Source organism: Solea senegalensis, linkage group LG17 (genome assembly GCF_019176455.1).
Source record: "Solea senegalensis isolate Sse05_10M linkage group LG17, IFAPA_SoseM_1, whole genome shotgun sequence".
Taxonomy (NCBI): domain Eukaryota; kingdom Metazoa; phylum Chordata; class Actinopteri; order Pleuronectiformes; family Soleidae; genus Solea; species Solea senegalensis.
Window position 1 is genome coordinate 1,935,053 of NC_058037.1, and position 21,372 is coordinate 1,956,424.

The 21,372-nt window shown below is 40.7% G+C and overlaps 1 protein-coding gene across 2 annotated transcripts in view; it reads left to right on the top strand.

The window, feature by feature from the left end:
* Nucleotides 1-21,372, top strand: part of bach2b (BTB and CNC homology 1, basic leucine zipper transcription factor 2b) — a 102,711-nt gene that overhangs the window by 47,825 nt on the left and 33,514 nt on the right. Inside the window, exons 1-2 of one of the 2 annotated variants that reach the window (XM_044048649.1) lie at nt 2,851-2,920; nt 18,818-19,072. In XM_044048649.1, the coding sequence (XP_043904584.1) occupies nt 18,830-19,072 (243 nt within the window). In that variant the 5' untranslated portion in view covers nt 2,851-2,920; nt 18,818-18,829. Of the gene's footprint in view, nt 1-2,850; nt 2,921-18,817; nt 19,073-21,372 lie in introns of those variants that run through there. The other variant, XM_044048648.1, reaches the window with a different exon arrangement.

Sequence of the window (21,372 nt, forward strand, 5' to 3'; positions counted from 1 at the left end):
CTCCTCCTCCTCCTCCCCCTCCTCCCTCATGCCCCTCAAACTGGCATCGCCGCAGATGGTGTAAACTGACAGCAGCGGCTGTTCAGCAGATCCCAGGACACGCACCGCCTGAATGACGTATGTGTTTTTATGTGACCAGTCTGATTATCTGGAGGCCCGGAGAGATACAGGAGTCACGCTCACCACAGTCAAAGTCACATGTTGTTGCAAAATAGAAATCATAAGAACTGATGTATTTCGGGTTTCCGTTTCTTGGGATGGTTTGAGGTTTCTGAAAATGTCAAAAATATTTGCAGCCTCCATTTGGCGTCAGAAATGCAGTGAATTAGTTTTGGTGTGTATGTCAGGAGTGACATGACTAAGACTAACTAACTAACATAATTTACTCAATTGTACTTAATTTTCCCATAAAAGAAGCATTGGAGTCGCCCCCTGGTGGATAAATGCTCCTCCCCTCCTTCACTCTTCAAACCGACTCCATCCATTTCTTAAATACAGTCTCGGTCCACTTCTGCTTGGCATTCTAAAGCTTTTAGTATAATGTAAATGATAAGAAGAGAACTGGGCTCTGTTTACAGTCTTTGCAAATTCTTTGACCAATCACAGGGCAGTTTAGAGAGCGCGTGTGCGTGCAGGTTTCTTCTGAAAGAGGAGTTTCAGAGATGGAGAGTGTGTCTGTCTTTGCTCGTCTGATGAGAGGAGAAAACATTAGCAAACTTTAACAAGCAACAAAAGTTCATCAACTACAGTATTTTCTATTTGTCTTGCACCTTAAGCAGCAGGATCCTGGTTCGACATCCACAAATAACAAAGTCATTAGCACTTAAATAGTGTGTTGTTGTTGATATTGTAATATCAATTCACAGCAAAACCTGACCCCCCCGTGTTGCAAATCTGTTTTGATGCTTCCTCTTAGCTCATGTATCTGCAGATAAAGACATTGTGATCTCAGACTCGTTACCTGCTGCACTTCCAAGAACCTCATCCACCCGCGTGTCACACGAGTGTCGACCGGTGCCGGTACTTTAGTCACTCGTGGAAATGCTGCTATTGTGGTCAGACATCTGAGTGTGAATGGCAGCTGTTTGTACTGTCCCACTGTGACCTTGTTCAGGAAGAAAAGTAGAGCTGGAGTGAGTGGAGTGTCGTGTCAGACATGACGGTTTTGGAAGAGAACAGCTCAGCTCAGTTTGTGAGCCGTGTGTCGTCTTTCACGCCAAGACGTTGCAATAGCAGGTAAACAAACATATGGAGAATATGATGTGAGTGTCGAGCTCCGGCCCTGACTTCTCAGACATGCAGGCTTTTCTCTTCGTGCTTGTCAGCGTGTGTGTGTGTTACAATCAGTCTCATCAGTAGATGTTGTCTTTCGCCTTCATCCCTGCCTGGATGCGTCGTGGCGTTTTGAGCTAAGCTGGATATTCACACCGGTTTTGCACATTCATGCATGTCGCCACAACAACGTCAATTCTTAAACTTTACGTCCAGAATGATGTGTGTTTTTTTCTTCTTCTTCTTCTTCTTCTTCTTCTGCTTTTCTTTGACTTATCAACAGCCTTGTACCCTGCAGCCCACTCAACCATACACACACACACACACATGCGTTCTTGGCGCTGCACACACACCCACACACACACACATGCATGCACACAGACGTGGCTTTTGGAGGTTTTGACGTGGGCGATGTCTCTGTGTCAACTCTTTCCTGTGGAGAGACTTTCCACTTGTTTTTTTTTTTTTGTTTTTTTCCATGAGCTCTGAGCATGCCTTCTTTTTTTTTCAAAATGACAGTTGCGTTTCTTTTTTTTTCACGTGTGCACCAAATCTATTGTTTCCCTCGCTCTTTACTCCAGCCATTTTCAGCGAGCCCCATTAATAATTCAACACATATTCCTGGCTCGGTCGCATTCACACTAGCAGTCCTTTGGCCTGCCCGTCAACTGGCCTAATTAGTGCAAGATCTGCTCCTTCTCTGGCTGCAGCTGGGGAACACTTCACTTATACTAATCCAATCTCTCAGAGACCGAAGTCCCTGTTGGCAGTGATGGTTTTGGGGTGTTTTGTTTCAGGTGTTTTTTCTTGACTTGCACACCGAGGCTGTCTGCAAACACCAAACTTGTTTCCTTGTTGATTCAGCCAATCGCACAGGAAGAGGTTTAGACAAACAGATTGTTGTTTGTGCAGGTGTGCGCCTCGTTGGTGTGAGCGTTGAGCGTGAGGTGAGAAATACAATATGTATTTGTCCTGCTTACTAGAATCTGACACTTATTATCTACCCGTCCGTTGCGGCGCCCCGTGTGCATGCCGTGCGCTAATGCTGTGTTTATATTTAAGGCTGAAGCTGTGTCAAGTGGAAACCAAATGGAATCTGATTCATGTTGAGTCATAGCAGAATATTGGGCAGAAATACTTATTGAACCTCAGATTCACTTAAAATCACAGACGCGTCACAGATGGGATTAAACAAAGTGGAGTGAGTTTTTTGTCGGATCATGTGAGGACCGAGACGGAGCTGAGACAGAGTAACTCTGCTGCAGACATTTGAAACATGGAGCCAGGTCTATAGATAACCCCAGTGTTTCTATCACATGTGCGGTGTGTTACCATATAAGACAGCAATATGACTCACCCTGCTCACTGACCTACTATGTGGGAAGTCATGATTCATGCAAGCTGCATTTAAGCAGGCAGGGGCCAAAAATACTCTGGTATGCCAACGCACATGCAAAACTTACACACACAAATACACACACGCGCGCGCGCGCACACACACACAAACATACCTCACTTGCTCAGTCATACTCACCACCCACAGACACTGATAGGCTAGATCCTGTCAGTAAACTACAGTGAGAGACATTAGAAAGTTGTCAGAGCAAAGACTGGAATAACAAGATGACTGGACCGGTGCATCTCTGAGGTAATAGCATATATATGTGTGTGTGTGTGAACATGAACTTGCTTTTTAAAAGGCAAAGATGTTTTCTTAAGAAATACAAAAAGTGTACGTGCAGCTCCCGTACCCTGCATTGGCTGCATTTCAGTGATCTAACTCATTTCAGCGACAGGATGTGTGTATTTGCTTGTGCTGCCTTTGTCTCGATTCTGTTTGTCAAGGTATGCGTTTAAGAGGGATTAGTCAGCAGCACGCGTCTGTACGTGAGTGTAACCAACACTCGGTGACAAGTGCAAGGCGGCGCAGCGACACCAGGTTTTGTAGAAGCACCTGGTCACAAGTGCTCGAACGTCTGTTGTTGTCTTTTGGTTGCGTCATGGTGACTGAAGCCCTGTTGTCCCTCTCCGTCCACTCTGACTCTGATGTCTCCGTGATGTCAAAGGCACAATTATCCTGCATGCATTTTTAATGCACGTGCCGGCCGCTCTGATAATGAGTTTCTTAGCGTGTAATCCAGCTGTCTTTGGCGGTTTATGTGCGGCTTGTCCACCGCACTAATTGTTTCTTTTTAAAAGTAAATCTCTGCGGTGGTTTGAGTATTGATTCATGTGGCTGAGGTCACTGCCTGGACCTTTCCATTGCTGCGAGATGAAGTAGCGCTGGTGTTAATTAGGCTCGACTGCAGAGAGATGCAGGTTCTGCACAAACGCTCCAGGAGCATTCTGGCCTGTGCGGATGAGAACTCGCTCCTTCAGCCCCTGCCATTCATCAGTGTCAGCAGCAGCAGCAGCAGCAGCAGCAGCAGCAGTTCTCTGGACTGCTCTGCAGCTTTGTTTGCACCCAGTGGACCCAACCTAGCCTGGATGACTTGTCACCTGACCATACCAGTGTTTGCTAAGGACATCATATTAACATGCCTCACGTCAGTAGAGCTGTGTTATTATGTTAGGCAAAATTAGATCATTTTCGGGCAGACGGTGCACACTAGTAATTGCAAGTGATCAAATTGGATTTGTCTAGATTTAACTAATGTATCTATAAAGGTTGCTCGTGTAATTATGTCTATGACGACTTTAAAACACAGATGAAAAATCACACCGTCAAGTCATGGTGCGTAACGAACACGGAAGACGTGGCTGATGTTTTTGAACTCAAGCTTCAGTTCAGTGTCTTATAGATTATCCCATGAGACACAATCAAGTTAACTTCTGCACAAGGATGAGAACTTAAAGATACGAATGTTTTCTACTATATATGTGCTGATTTTTTTGAGCGGTCAGACTGGATATGCATCTGTTAAAACGTGTCCAAACATGGCATGAATCAGATTTTCCCAAAAAATCTGATGTATTTTTTTGTCTCAACTTTCTTGATCAAATCTGCATATGCAAAGTAAATCAGATCCTCATCAGGACATGGAGCAGATCCAGAAGTATCACGTGCATGAATACCTTCCTCCGTGTCGATAGATTGATAGATTGATGCTGTGTTGTCCTTTCCTCAATCTTGAGATGGAAGCACTGGGAGACACCTATTGATTTCTATCTGAAAGGCACTTGATCCATTTCGAGATGAACTTGAGCAGAATGAGTGCGGCTGCAGCCTGATATGACAACGTTGCCATTTCAGGTTTAATGTTTCTGCATTTTCTGAGTCATAGTCTCTCTTTCTGATAGTTTTGAGATAGTAACGAGCTGTGTCTTTTAGAAATCTGTGTTTTTATTTGTGCAGAGCTGTGCTTTGGAAATAACTGCACAGTAGTTAGTGATTCATATGTCTCTTTTTTTATCATTTATTCCCAGCTCTTTAAAACAAAGCAGCACTCTCATTCTTCAGTGTGTAATCAGAGTCTGGCAGCAGAGCGTCAGAGCTGGCTGTCTTGCACATATTACCTCAGGATCAATATTATCAACCCGGTGACCTTCTGAAAAGCTGTTTAGCTTATCTGCGGTGTGGAGAATGGATGTCAGTGAAGCCTCTGCGGTCGGGGCGGAAAGCCCCACCAAAAGTGCACGTCCTCATCTGAGGAGGTTTGGTCGCTGTTTTTGATGATGAGTGTGTTCTTTATCATCATGAGCAGTCGCGCGTGTGTGTGTGTGACTGAACGCGTCGTATGCCACTACTTGTGTGTTATTAAATGCACGGCTCACTTACAGATTACAGATTTTTTTCGTCCCCTAGTCTGTAGTTGAACGCTGTAGCCCGAGCAGGATGTTCTATCTGTGACGGAGACAGTTGCAGATGAAAACCACACTGCAAGGGTGATAAGAAAAATGTCTCTTTTCTTTCAGGAACAGGAAAAACAGCCTTGTGTTTTTTAAAGTTGTCTTGATGACAGCGCACATTTTAACGGGTTCTTGCAACACCGTCAAAAAGCCACAGAGGTCAGAGAGTTGTGTCAGCCCACAGGCAGCCACTCACTCCATCCTACTGAAGTTACAACATAACAGAAACAACCAGTGTTTGTCAAGGGAAAAGCTCCGAAACGGAAGTCGCGCCGTTTGTGCACGTCTGATTCATTTATTATTCATTTAATTGATTTCAATTACACCGATCAGGCACAAGACACGGCAAATTGCTTCAGAGACGCAGATAATATAATATATTATCTGCGTCTGTTCTACTGTCTTTGTAGAATTTAAGCATTACATTAAAAACATTAGACTTTAAACAGAATAGAAAATAAAAGTGTGATTTAAAAACCATAAAAACAAATAAGCAAAGTATCTAAGTAGGTCTGCAACTAACAATTATTTTCAACATCGATTAATCAGTCAATTATTTCCTCAATTAATGGTTTGGTCCGTAAAATGTCAGAAAATCAAATAGTTTTTTACCAAACCTAGAAATGATGATATTCTCAAATGTCCACAAACCAAAATGATTCACTTTTAATGATTTCTTTGTTACACGGAGCAAAGAAATCAGATGAAGCTGAAACCGAACATTCAAACTAAAAAGACTAATTTAATAAACGATAAATAAAGAATGAATTGTATTATCATTGCAGTGCTTTTAAAACAGTAAAAACAAGCTGTTTAAGTATGGTAGGATTGAAAAAAATTGGGATTAAAATAGAATAAAAACAATAAAAGTTTGACTTAAAAGCAATAAAAACAAGCCGTTTAAGAACAGTGGGATTAAAATAAAATAGAAACAGTAAAAGTATGATTTAAAAACAATAAAAACAAGTGGACTAAATGGCTGAGCTTCAGTAAATAACAAAGTTTTCATCCCTGATTTAACAGTAACTCTGTGAACTCTGAAGTATAAAGAAGCTTCACAGAAACAGAAGCAGGGGGTGGAGTTGAATAACAGCCAGGGAGACATTTGAAAGACGTGAAGTCAGGAGCTGTGTGTCCATATTCATCCTCATTTGCATTTTCTATTACAGCTCTGATAAACTAATCCCTGTTTAATCAATGCCCGAGCCCGACATCCCCATCCAGGGCGCGTGATGAGCCATTAACACGTTTGTGATGATCTCTGCAGTTTGTCCGTCCAGGGTATGATCAGAAGGACATTGTGATACAAGTGAATGGAGACCGCCCGTGGTTCAGAGTAATGTAGGATGCACATTACTGCAGGCGCAGAGGTGCACATTTCAAGATGATGTCATTTGTGCAAAACAATCTATTTGGCAGTCTAAACCAACGCTGATTATTTTTAAAGGTCCATGTAATTGTATATGTTGCCCCTCGTAACGCTTTATGTTACAGTTCAGTCACAACATCCAGTCCCATTCAGTCCAGTTTATTTATAAAGCACATTTAAAACAACACAGTCGACCAAAGTGCTGTACAACACACATTACATTGTTTTTAGTATGGAAATAGTGTTGTAATTGGGGAGAAATATTATGGTGATACCATTTAATTTCTACTACAGTTTCCCTCTTGGTTGTAACCATAAGGATATATTATGACAGTAATACAAAGTAATATCCAGGTACTTGGTAATGAGAATTGTTACTGTACTATAATGTAAAGACTTAGCATGAATGCCCGTGTGAGTGTCCAGTTCATAATTTGCCTCATTTAACCATGAGTATAATGGCGAGCATGCACATTTGACTGCTATGCATGTACGCAACTCTCCGTGATTACACAACGCGGGAAGTATGTAGAAGTCCGTTATCTATAGTATCAAATGTTGCTTTAATCCAGGTCAAACACAGTTAAAGCTGCAGGAGACAGACAACCAGAATCTACAGGGAATGAAATAATGCGTCACCTGGAACACTGAGCACTGACCCAGCCAGCATGTCCATGTGGGCTCCATTAGGGCCACATTCAGGCTGACAATGTGGGTCCCAATCGGGTTTGTCCATGGTGGCCTCACCCATGTTTGTCCAGAGGGTAAGGCCCATGTTCTCAGCCTGAATATAAGCCGTACTGGCTGGGGAAACACCGAAAGGAGAATAGTTTGTAGTTCATTACACATGTTCTGATTAATGAATGCTGGGAGTATCAAGTTTATCATTCTTTACATCAAATCCAATCACGTGTTGTGCTGTCAGTGGATAGTTGAAGCTGACGTCCACACCTGAGCTCAAAGGTTTAAACAAAAATAAAATGGCCCAAAACCCTACAGCGCAGCATCTGTATCACCCTCCGATCCACTGAGTTTATGTTGTGTAGCAGAGCTCGACTCTGTCCTGACTGCAGAGGAAACAACAACAAAAAAAGCCGAGCCAGGATTTTGCTGACTCTGCTGTTTTGGAGTGTGATTCATTCTCTTCTTCAGAGTCTCTTGTCAGCTCTCCAACAATAGTAAATTGCTGCCTTTGAAATCAAAGGACTCCATTCACTTGGACTGGTGAATGTGCTCAGTGCATGTCATGACAACCTGAGTGTATGAGGAAGCAGATAGTCTCACTTGAGGAATTGAAACCTCTCAACAACAACACAAAAATCTCCACTCTTAAATACAGAAGGTATTTATAGGCTTGGAAAAAAAGACTCATTCTTGCATTTATAAAGTATAATCTCACACATCCTCTTTCACTTAATCTCTACACATAGCCAGCAATTATTACCGTCGTCAAACTCATCCAGGTTGACATTTGCCACCTCGTGCAGCTCCAAGGGCATTGGTTACCGAGGCCTAATTTGATAATATCAATTAAAAGCCTGTTCCTACTCAGTGTAATTACAGTCATCTGGCACAAGTCCTCCCCCTGATGTTGCACAGTGGCACAGTGTTCATGTAATTCTGCGTGTGACTGTAGTGGCTCTCGGTGGATAATGTCATTAGGCTGCAGCAGCAGCAGCCGTGGTTGAGGTTAACCTCGTTCGTTACCAGGAGCCACAGTGCATTTGCATTTCGTCACAGTCATGCCACGTACACTGTACATGTTCTGTGTCGTCAAAGTCGCCGCGCATCGGGTCAAGAGACGTTCAAATTGTTGTGTGACAGCGACCTGTGCTTGGAACTGCATCCCTGTGTCAAAGCTTGTTATTTGTCTGCAGAAGGTTCTCAGCGTAGGCCTCGCCCTGCTCCGTCCATACTGGGTCATTCTTTGGCACTAATCTGTCCAGAAAACACCCAGAACATGAGCAGATATTTTACGACAACCTTAAGTGTAAGAAACTGAGCAGCCTCTACGTACTCTGTACAAAATCAACTTTCTCTCAACCTTTTAATACGTTTTTAATAATGGATATTGGCTGATTATTATTCCTTTATCAGCCAATTATTACAATGACACATCTGAAACTTGATAAATGTTGTTAAATCACTTTTAGACTTAACATGTAGATTGGAGAGACCATTATTGTTGTTAAATTCAGCCATTTTTTGTATCATTGTTATCATTTAACACTTGATCTGATATTGGTCGTATTTTAATAATTAGCATTGGCTGATCATTGTTTGGATATTACATATTTATGTTAATGTATACATTTTTTTATAACTTTTTTTCATCCCTTTTTCGTATGTATGCAGAATTCAGATTTAAAATATATAATAATAATAACGAATACATTTTAAATGAGACAAATGATAAATTAGCCATACATATGAGCCAAAGAAAACGACATCAAATGTCCAATACATATATATATATACATATATATGTATATGTATATACATACATATATTGGCTCAAAAAAAGGTAAAAATATTGATATTGTTCTACCACAATCCGTGTGAAGAGAGATGTTTCAGAATATACTGTGAAAAATGATGAGTCAGATGATGGTACAATGATAAGACACAGGAAACAGTTCCATACGTGATAACAACCAATCTTTTTCAAGTGTGACCGCGTCTCTTCAATGTCGCTGCATTCCTCCACGTCATCTCAACAGTGACTGATGGAAGTGGCTGAAATGAAAACATGAAAACGCACTCATCCTCTGTATCACAGTCTCCATCATCAGCAGGTGATGATGGAGACTGTGATGATAATCAGTGAAATTATGAGATTAAAGACCTTTGATAAGTGCATACATTCACTTTTAATGCATTCACATGTTTTTATGGTCCATCTCTCGCTCTCTCTCTGTGTATTTGCAGGATTATTATTATTGTTAATCTACTTTTGGATGCATGTGCAGAACCATTTCACATTGAACACAAAGGACAGATGTTAGTGGGGGTTTGTCCAGTGTGAAAGAGGTGAAATTAGACAATAAAAAAGTTTATCATCATAAATTAAAAGATTCAGTTTTATTTTTTCTATGGAATTAGATTTGTGTCAATATTTTCAAATAACACTTTTCACGAAGCAAAAAATGATATTGATTTAATGATTCAAAAATATTGTATTTTGTTGTTTGAAAATAAACTTTTGCCGTGGTTTTTTGTTTGTGGGTGGGCCTTAGGAAGCTCCCTGCTCCTCCTAAGGCCCGCCCACAAACAAAAAACCACAGCACAAGTTTATTTTCAAACAATAAAATGCAATATTTTTGAATGATTAAGTTGATTTTTTTTTGTGCTGGTGTTGTCTGAAAATATTGAAACAAATCTAATTCCATATTTTTCATATTATTTATATTATATTGTTTGCTCGGATTCCGCGGAGCAACTTTTAGTGCAGGACTTGACGTTGTTATGTTACCAGTCAGTGCAGCCTGAGTTCAGCAGGCTGGTGCCAGTGTTGACATTGTGCAACTGCAACCGGATACGTAGCTGGTAGCACATCAAACATGCTCCCGTTTTGGCATTCCTTGTTTCCTTGTGAATCCGAAACAGGCTAATATTTGGCTTCATAATTGCATACGATTACCAATAGTCTATTATTTAAATCATTGCAGTGTTGACTCATTAATTAAGTGGTTAATTGTTTCGGCACCACACGCACTCACTCCATGCTGCGTGGAGAATCTGTGCCTGCTGGAAGAGGTGGAGCAGTAATGAGGATGATTTCCTGACGTCATTCAGAAGCAGAAATCAAAATCAGGCACATGCACATACGCTGCAAACATGTTTTTACTCAGTTTTTACTCAGTTAACATGAGCAGTGTAACTGATTATCGCCATGGAAACACAGCTGAGGTTCTGTCGAGGGTATGTCAAATCGATGTTTTTGGCCTGCCTTACAGCAAGTACAGCTCTTCTTTTTTTTTTCATCCATTAATTCATGACAAGAGGAAAAACTAAATCTGGACTAAGTATTCTGTGGACTGAGACAACAGCAGCGTTCACAGACTCACGTCAGTGACTTTAGGAGGACACTGAGTCAGCATTGGCCCGACTCGCTCATATTAATGTGGTCTTAGTGTGGGGAATTTAATGTGTGACACGGGATCATAACGTTGCCTCCCTGTGCTGGGCCTCAGCAGAATGACGTGCAGGGTGTGTGGAAGGAAGAGGCGGCGCTGAGCCATGACACGTTTTAAATTTATAAAGGAGAGAGGGCGGACAGAGTTTGAAGGCTGAGCCCTCGGCAGCAGAGTCATAACAACTCCCATCATAAAAAAAAAACAAAACATCACTTTGACACATTCCTGGAGACGTGCCCTCGTGGACATTTTCTGTCTTTGCATAGATGATCGTCGAACGTAAACCTTTATTTCTTTTGCCATTTCTCCTCAAAGCAAAGCCAACACTGTCATTTTACAAAATGGAGGCTTCCTGTTTTCTTTTCTGGCAAATAGACACAGAGCACCTCTGCAAATACTAAGTACTTTCATGTGGGACTTCCACAGTTGCAGGAAAGCAGAGCCAGATTCACAATCTGTCTGCATTTGAGCAGAATTGTGTTTTTTTTAACTCTCCATTTCTAAATAAAATATAAGTTAAAGTGATTTCAGTGTTTGGTTTAAAGATGTTTGAAGCAGTCAAGTCAGATTTTATCATAATAATATAGTGATTTCTAATTTATTGTTAAGGATAATCTCAAGAAAGTCATAGTCATAGCCTTACTTTTTAAATGAACCCTTTAACACTGAGCGAACATATTGCGCGAGCTCAACATGCGTTACCGTATTTACGTGTCGGTTTGTGCTCTCGGAAAAATTCCAGCGGTTTCTGAAAGCTGAGAAATTGCACATCAAAGCCAACATGTGGGTATTACGGTAATGTCACGCCCACTGTCGTAGGAAGCCGGAAAATCAGCGTCTTTGTCACCAGAGAGGAGAGAGTTTGGAAAAACAAACAAATGTTATTGTAAATATGTTTTATCCTTTTCACATTTCAAATGGAACACGCAAAATATGGTGTTCATGTACAACTTCAGTGTCTCTTTAAATAAAATGTTTAGTCTTTCTTCATTTTAAACTGTTAATACAGTATTTTAGCATGCAGTAAATTTTAAATAAGTCAGATATTGAAAGGTTAAAATAAGCAAAATAGTTGCAGACGGACATTTTGAGGGTTCGGTGTTAAAGGGTTCACACTTCCAGTGTTAGTTTCCTTCACTTATTTGTGAGTGGAGTAGGTTTACTGTCTTGACATTATTGATAATGAATCAAAATGACAGAGTGGGAGGACGATGACATGAGGGAGTGGCCTCGTATATAACATGAGGATATTTTTAATTATTTCATGATGATGCTCGGTGTGGGCGGTTGAATGAATGAATGAATGGTTTTAATTACACAACAGTATCCACTGATATTTGGGAGACAAACAACATTAAATCAATTTAAATGTACTTTTTAGCTGTGCTGTCACCTGCGGCTGCTGACATTAGCAATGATTCATAGTGTGGACACTTCTCTGGTGGTGGACGATCTTCTGTAGGTTTATTTTGGTTTATTTTCTTTTTGGTATGTCCACGGTTTCCATGGTGGCCCCACCTTATTTTTCACTTAGTACCCAGGTAGCCCAGAAAAGGTAATAATGCAGTTTGGTACAGTACAGTAGAGTTTGCATTGGTAAAGCCCCGGGTCAGGCTTACTTGGAAGGGCGCGTGAACAACTTCCATTGCGGCGACAACAAACAATCACATCGGACTTGACACAACAGGCAACAATAGAGGACATGCAGCAGCTCAGTTTGTCGTAGCAACATATCAGAATGAGGAAAGTCTGTTACCCAATGAGCTGATTGTCGTAGGTGGACCCGGTCTAGCTCCACCCTGACCTTACTGTACCATTTTACTCTGGTACCCCACTGTACCAAAAAATTTACCGTTCCACTCCATGGAAACACAGTTTGAGTGAGGATGGGTTTAAAGTGGTGGGTGGGGCCACCATGAAAACAGTGGACAAACCCACTTGGGACCCATATTTTCTGCCCCAATATAAACCTTATGGGGCCCACGTGTACATGCTGGCTAAAAGTACATGAATAAAAAGAGACTGGAAAGAATGAAATCAAGGTCAACAGTTTGACGGAGAGTATTAAGTGTAGCATAGGTTATCTGCAGCGCCATCATGCTCTGTATGGCAGAGAGCCGCACCATGCTGCTTTAGGGGCCGCACCACAGCTCCACCGGCATAATTGCTGTAATGGCGAGCACGGAGCTAATGGGTCTCCAGCCACATTAGTCTTCATCAGCTTCTCTCAGATCAGCAGGCTCGCTCCAGGAGGAAGAAGCCAGCCATAAAGCCCGAAGTCAGCCGCGCTCGCCAAATTGTGTGAGCTCACGCGCAGCACGTTTCGTCCACACATGCTCTTAAATGTTGCACACCCACCAGAAGGTTGGCAGCATCAGTGTTCAGATGGCAGGAAGACGTGCTACCAACTCAGGCTGCAACACTTAATCCATTATTGGATTATACATACTTATAATTTCTTATTTAATCAGGAACTCCATTGAGAAAGAGATTTGATTTATGAGCTAAGGCATGAAAGGCTCCCCAATTACAGTTCAGCTGAAATAAAACCTAATGTACATTACAGTACAGTACAGGGAACCAAATGTGTTCCTTTAAAGGTGCAGGGTGAAGGAATTCTAATGGTGAGAAGATTTCTGAGCCTCTGTATTCAATTCAATCAGATTTAATACATCGATTAGTTGGAATGTTCCACATGTGCTAAAATAAGACAACATAACATTCACATAAACACAAGCTCTGGCTTGTTTGTCTGCTCAGGCTGCCGTAGAAACATGGCCGCAAAAGATGGTGGCCTCCGTAACGCAAGACCCTTGACTAAAGTTAGACTGAGGCTACAAAAAGTGAACAGTTTTTATTTTAAAGAGATTCTACACTGATACAAACGCATGCATTTAGGTTGTTCCTATTAACCCTCCAAAATATTGCCTACTGGACCTTTAAAACAGTCCTTTAAAGCTAAAATGTTCCAAAGGGATCACATGTTTGACATAATTGATGTGTTTTGAATGAGGATAAGAAATAATAATAATAATAATAATAGATTTTATATGTATTGCACTTTACATTCGAACAACAAATCTCAAAGTGCTACAGAGTAAAAACAATTTTTAAAAAAAAAAATTAGCTCTATGCTTTTCTAGAAAGGTAGAAATGTGCATAATAGTCTGGTTTCTTTTTGCTGACTTGCAGACATCTGAGGACGTGTTTGGGGAAGGCAGATCAGTATTTTGCACCATTTTTGATATTTTGTGAAGCAGTAAACTGCAGAAAATGTTTAACATAGTCGCTGTTGTCGTTGTTTTCCGCTGTTTAACTTGGTAAAATGCTCGGCATATTAGTCAGTAATGAGAATAAAGTAAAGGCCGAGTTGTAGCCTTACTGTAAACAACTACCCTGGAAGTAAAAGGAAACTTCAAAAAAAGAGAAGACATTTTTTGCCATTAATCAGCACTTTTAATCAGCATTCTGCCACAGCCTGCTGTTGTGTGATGTGAGTGTCTGGGTATGTGGCTGTCTCTACGAGCATGTGTTTGCACAGGAATATGCCTGCAAAGTATTTCTGTGTGTGTGTGTGTGTGTGTGCACGCGCCATGTGTTTGTGTCATCCTTGCATTTTCCTTCCACTGCTACAAACCAGTCCAAAGCGAAGGGTAGAAATAGCATGTTTGGATTGCGCCGAACCTCGCAACCGCATCTGGAAACATTATTCTTGGAAGACAGGTCATTATCCGAGGAAGCCAACTGAGAAATGTTTTTGGTGGAAATAAGCAAACTCTACAACAGTGGGACGAGCCAGAGCCACAGACGAAGTCTGGACAGACTGACACAGTTGTTCCACAGCAGACTGCTGCTGCTGCGTCAGCAGCTCACAATCAGTACAGTCACTCTGTCATAAGTAAACAAGTCAATCTACAAATGTCCTGATATTAAGGGACTTTAAAGCCGTTTGTGGTTGAGAGCAGCCTCACAAAGCCAGAATGCTCACTTCCCTCGCTGTGGTCTGGGCTCAGCATCCATCTGCTTGTGTCAGATGTCATTTCTGTTGTAGGAGATTGGCAAGTGCTGAAAACTGGTGCCTTTTCTTCAGATTTTCTAACGCGCCGGTTGCCCTGGAAACAGTCTCAACCGTCACTCAGAATTAGATCACGGTAATCACTTTCTCAGGGTCAAAAAGAGGCCACGCACTTGCTCGGGCTGTTGCATATTTTATCAGGCTTAGAGATGATCGCGGTGACGAGTTGCATCACGGAATACAACTTAAACACCGCCTTTTTATTCCCCGCCCCCCAACACGAAGCATTTTTAGTCTGGATTTCAGCTCAGCGCTTACTGTCAGTGGATGTTTTCCAGATGTTTTCTTAATAGCGAAAGAACTTGTGCTTCTGATTTCAAGCTCTTTTATTGAGGCTTGTCTGCGCTGATTCATACCCAGACCTCCTGCTCAGCTCCACTAGGAAGAATCCACAAGATCTCCAATTACATAAGAAAACAACTTTAATCTGCGTTTTGCAATATACAGCATAGTTTAACGTTGTTCATCTCAGTATTCATTCAAAAGCTCCTTGAATAACAATGGCTGATGAATAGATAAACATTAATTAAGATTATGGGTTTATTTACATCGCTTTAATGTTATAAAACTGTAGACATTTATGTTCATTCAAATGTGTTTAAGTGAGTTTTGTATCTCTTTTCTTAAACTACTTTAAGTGTATTTTTTAGTACTCCTCACCCTCGTCAGGGAATCATCCCAAACCTAGTGATGGTTAACGATGTTCCCATCTTTAAAACTCTACTTCATGGTGACTGATGGAGCAGACACATGGAGGAAATCAGCACACCTTACTCACTGATTTGATCCAGCACGTCTACAAAAACATCTTCCCACTTCAGAGAGATTCCTGCGCTGCGTTTTTCACCCCGTCCCTTTTCCATTTACACAATGAGCGGCTCCTTTCTTCACAACATGGGAGCGGGTTTCACATGCAAGCTGAGAGCGCCTCCCAGTCTCTGTTTTAACACTTGACTCAGTAAAGATGGAGACACTTGCACCACCTTTTTGTAGACCTCAAGGGTGTGTGTGTGTGCGTGTGTGACCAAGATTCCTGGATGATGGGAATATCATGGTAGAGAAAGCACAATTCCATGAAATTCCGTTATCTTAAGCAGATATGATCTATACATATCATTTATTAGGCCTTCAGAGCTTGGTGACTTGGTTGTTACATACATTTGACATAATCTCCATGATTACTTCTCTATATAAGATTATTTACTGTATATCAAACATAAATAAATATGATTTTCCCTTCAGTCTTAGGCAAAGTTCCTGACAGTAATTCTGCTCATTAGTCGGATCCTTCACACAAATACCCTCAGACCCTGTGGATGCAGAACAGCGCTGTGTTTATAGGTGACAAATAGTGACATCTTGGCACTTTCCCTGCACAAGGGACTCCAAATTGTTTCTGCGGAGGTTCAGTGTGGAAATGAAATGTGAAATATTGCATTAGCTGTCATCAAGACATGACATGAAAGAGCCTGGTTTAAGCAACTGTTTAAAGATACAGTCGTTCGGGGAATGGTACTGGATTTTCCACTTTATACAGAGTCGGAAACTAACGTAAATACATAAATAATTAAAACTCAATCGTTAATTCATGTATTCTATATATATATATATACATTTATGTATACGTGTATATATATACGTATATAGATATAATATAATCTGCAGAAAATAGCTTTTTTTGTATCAGTTGAAGTTGAGTCAAACAGAAATATCAGACTGCTTTTGCTCATTTTTTGAGTGTGTAAATAGTCACACGATCACAAAATTATCCAGAAATGATGTGACTCTATAGGCAGATAAAGATAAAGGGCAGTGATGAGCCATGTCAAACTCAGTGGATCACATTTGTAAAAAAAGAAAAACATAAAATCAATACAAAATCCTAAATCTCACATAAATAAACCCACAATATCCTGGTCTGTCAGTAAAGCAGCCATAGAGGACGACTCATATCAGTCTCTTATACTTGACTTGTTGATCGCACAAGTATTTATGCCTTCACTGCCTTTTTATATCTTTACTTATTTATCTATTTCATCTACCGTCTTGTCTGTTTTGTGAGCTGCTGGAAGACTGAATTTCCCCACGGTGATTAATAAAGTATGTCTTATCTTATCTTATGAATGACTTTACTAAGCACAGACTGTAAATAATATGAATAAAAAAGCAGCAACATTTCTTACAGAGCTGGAGTTACAGGTGCTAAAGGCATAGATAGATATAGATATTACTAATCTCTGGGGTATATAAATTAAAAGTATATAAACCACAGGCAGTAAAGGACATTTTGGGAAAGTGAGGAAGTTTCGTCTTTAAAGCTAGTTAAGTTAGTTTTTTATTAAAGGGCTTTTGGTTTCAGGGTTCGGCATTTAGTTCTGAGGGTTAAGGTTAGTCTAAGAGCTTAGGGATTACATTGTGTCCATGAATGTCCTCACTAAGATGCGTGTACAAGAATGTGCATGCGTGTCAGGAAGGCAACAGAGCTGGAGCTCAATAATAAATATTATTTTCTTCAATCTGTTGTTTTTTTTAATTTAAATATGCTGGTTATAATAAAAGTAAATAGATGCTCAGAGACACCAACGTCCATAAAGTGTGTACTGTTTGAACTGCAGCTCTGTGTTATTATTATTACTAACTAATAAGCAAGCAGGATAATATCCCAGTGTTAGTTTCTGACTCATTTCCACATGAAGATTAGAAAAAAACCTCTTTTTCGAATTCTCTCCTCCCCCATCATACAGTATTCGCTTATCCGTTTCTATTTCCATGCCTAATTATCATCCTCAGTGCTGTCACTTGGTTTCGTGATCGTGTGAAGGAGGAGCTGTGACTTCACCCTCTTCCAGCTCACGGTCTTGAGATCTGCTGCATGTGTCCATGTGATTAAAAACACATGTGGACCCCGAGAGCAAAAAAGTGAACTCTTTCCTTATAAATGAATTTACATAAAGTGTAATTGGCATTTAAACATTTAAATTAAAGAAGGTTTATGTGTGTTTTCATTGCCTCCGCCAAGGAGTTTATGGCGACGATGCTGGCTGACATTTAGGAGGATCATTCCAAAAAGAAAAAAAAAACAACCCTCGATGTCTGGGTGGGCTTTGACCCAAAGGGAGAACTCATATAAGACTTTGGAGCAGAGCCATTTAAGGAGGGTAGAGTCTGAGGTATACTTTGTGTTGTGTTGATGGAATCATCCTGAAAGTTGGACAATCTTTTAATGCCTGTGCTTCTTGTGTTGTTGAGGACACCTAATAATGTAGCACCTAATGTGGTTTTCTGCAGCTCTAAGGTTTGATCCCCTGTGTGCACAGACATCGTCTCCTGCAGTGACGCAATAAAACCTCTAATTATAGTGATACAATGTCAGATAATTAAAGATTAAGTTTTGCTTCTAGGTTGAAGGAACCTGTTTAATGGCGGTTATGAAAATTCTTCATGAACAGAAAGCACTCGTTAAGCAGAGAAACATTTGACCACCATTTTAACAGATTTTCACATTTACTGTAATTGCATATTGGTTCCTAATGATCCTAATCGGTTATGTGTCTCATTAACTAGTAATAATCAGTTTGACTCTTACTTTGTTGTATAGCTATTGAAGAAATATATATTGCTATTGAATTACTGCCTAGCACTAGTTGCAATTAGTGGTTATTTGAATGACTGTTGCAAGTTATTGGTTATAAATGATGGAATCAACAAGAGAACGTGATATTTTCTCTTTTTTGGACCATTCTCTGTCAACCTTGAAGATAATTACGTGTGCTAATCCCAGTAGATGAACAGTTTCTGACATATTACCACTTATTCCAAAGTCACTTCAATCACCCGTCTTCCCCTGGTTCTCATGCTCGTTTTAAACTTCAGCAGTTTGTCAAGATCCATGAAGTTGCTGCGTGTGTGTGTGTGATTTGCTTTAATTAACGCACAGTCAAACAGGTGTTCCCAACAAAGTGACCAGTGAGTGTGTGTGTGTGAGTGTGAGTGTGTGCAGCAGACCACCAGGACAGAAATCAGCGCTGCGCTATGCAAACACTGAACTCCCACCCCAACAACTAACCCCACCCCTCTCTCTCTCTCTCTCTCTCTCTGTTGTGCTTCTATTTCCAGGGCGTGAGCGGAATGTCCGTGGATGTGAAGCCTGAAGCCCCCATGTATGTGTATGAGTCGACGGTTCATTGTACTAATATCCTCCTCTGCCTCAACGACCAGCGGAAGCAGGATATCCTGTGCGATGTGACTGTCCTGGTGGAGGGCAAGGAGTTCCGCGGGCACCGGGCCGTGCTGGCCGCCTGCAGCGAGTATTTCCTGCAGGGGCTTGTGGGCCAGGCGGAGAATGACTTGGTCATTAGCCTTCCTGATGAGGTACGTTCATCAAGCACAGTGTCGCCTTGAAATGCTGTAATGACGTTTGCACTAAAATTACACTGTGAAACATGGAAACAGAAGCAATGCTAAGTGGGTAATCAGCACCCTGCAGACACACACACACACACACAAAGACTAACTGAACCAGGCTCTACCTCAAACAAAAAGACACAATGGATGATCATAACAGTGAATAAGTGCATTACATCACACGAAAAAGCACTGGTGTTCCAATCTGACGGAAATAAGCAGCAGTTTTCTGACGTTATTGCAGTGACTTTGTCGAGCTCTGTGGTCACAGAACCGACATCGACAAAGCCATGACTTTTAACGCTAAGATGCAACGACAGCCAGCACAGGATTTGTTTTTTTATTTATTGTATTTGCCCGTGAATCATGATCATTCAAGTCAAATAGATTTGTATGAGGTTAATGACCACAGATGTTCCAAGAACTAGATCCAAGAATATAAAGGAAAATGTGTGACAGATAATTCATAGAAAATACGAAAATGTTTGATGATGCAGTCGCCCTGATTTTGAACGGTATGGTGCTTGGCGCCTACTTTAATTTACCCCCGGACTAGAATCACACATATCAACACGCTGACAGTCACAGGCTTTCATAGCCACACTATTTTTATTTTATTTACTCTGGAGTTATAGTAATTGATCTTTTCTAGACTTTGAACTTGTGTATGTTCTCAATCCTTTCAAATGGTTTAGTGCGTCTCGCCTCACCTCCTGCTGTACTGTACAAGTGTTTAAAATTAGAACGGATTGATCAGGTCATAATTAGTGGCTTCTAATATGTATCTATATAGTATAAATCTAGTATGGCTGAATTGATTAGGATGTTTTTGGAATCTTGGATGTTACATTTACATACGACTACCTGTTTTATTTATATTTATTAGTATTTGGTTGTGCACAATCTGTTTAATCTGTTCACTGATGATGGAAAAGTCTGTTGCTGTCAGACATTGTCCCCTCATCAGCCAGTATACAAGTGTATTGTTAGTATTTTATTTTGATACATGGTGTGGCTGCTGTATTTAGTAGTTTATTATTGATACATTTATTAGCTGGGTATTTGGCCTTGTGTTTTTAAAGATCATTTTACTGTTGTTTTGCCCATGTGTGAAAATATGGCACAATAACAACTGAAATCAAGGTTTCACACTTCAGTGAAAAGCTAGTGAGAAAAAGTGGCTCTTAAACAAAGATTTCCTTTCTTACTTAGTTTCTTTCTTTCTTTCTTTCTGTTATTGTGTTTTCACTCCAGGTTACAATAGAGATAGCCCTTAGATTTAAGTGTTGCAACATGCACCATTAAATCAGTGTAGCGTTTACACAACACTGCCACCTTACGTAGACTGAAGCCAGGAAATCTAATTGTGGTGAGTGACAGCCACGTCGACAGCACCTGATGTGAATATTTATGCTCCGTGGCGTCACAGGGAGAACTGACGGATTCTAACTGTAATTAATTCTGACTGCTTAGGACCTTTGTGTATCAAGTAGTGATGAGCAGACAAATTGGGACAAAAAGAAACACTTTTTTTTAGCTATTATGTTACAGTGAGATGTAGTTCTAGGGTTGCATTCAATTTTTTTTACAGGAATTTATAAGGAAAAATAACTTCTCTACCAAACACATTGACATTAGGTATGTTTAGACGGTAAAATATTGCATCACACTGTGATTGAACTCACTGATTCTGAGTTTTGTTTTGTTGTATGAGTTTATTTAATTCAATTATACGGCAGTTAAATGTGTCCAAGGGTCCAGAACAGGTTCCGTTTCATTTCATTGTTTTAACTACACAAAATCCTACTTGGTAGGAATCCATAGGCTACATCCACACTACTTTAAAAATGGATCAGCTCTGCCCTGGATAAATCTGCTGTCCACACTTTCAGAGCCAAGAAAACAGACGTTTGGACTCTGTTCAAACCTGGTATGAACACACATCCTCAGTGATCTGATTACGGCCAGAGAGCTAAATAGAGCTCGGAACGATTCCAGTGCAGTTCTGAATGTGTTCTCAGATCTGGGGACCACATTCAGAGCTGGTCTGAGGACACATGTGGCCAAATTCCTTAGATGCATCAATGCGATCCGTCCTCATGATGGATTATAGACCACCTCCTCAGCTGATGTCACCAGATTTTCTGCTAGATTAACAGCATTATTACACTAATCAGCTCCCATTGTACTGTATGGCCCAGACCAACTTTAATTGTTGTCACGGCATGGTGACGCTTGCCAGATTCTGCACAATGAACACGACATGT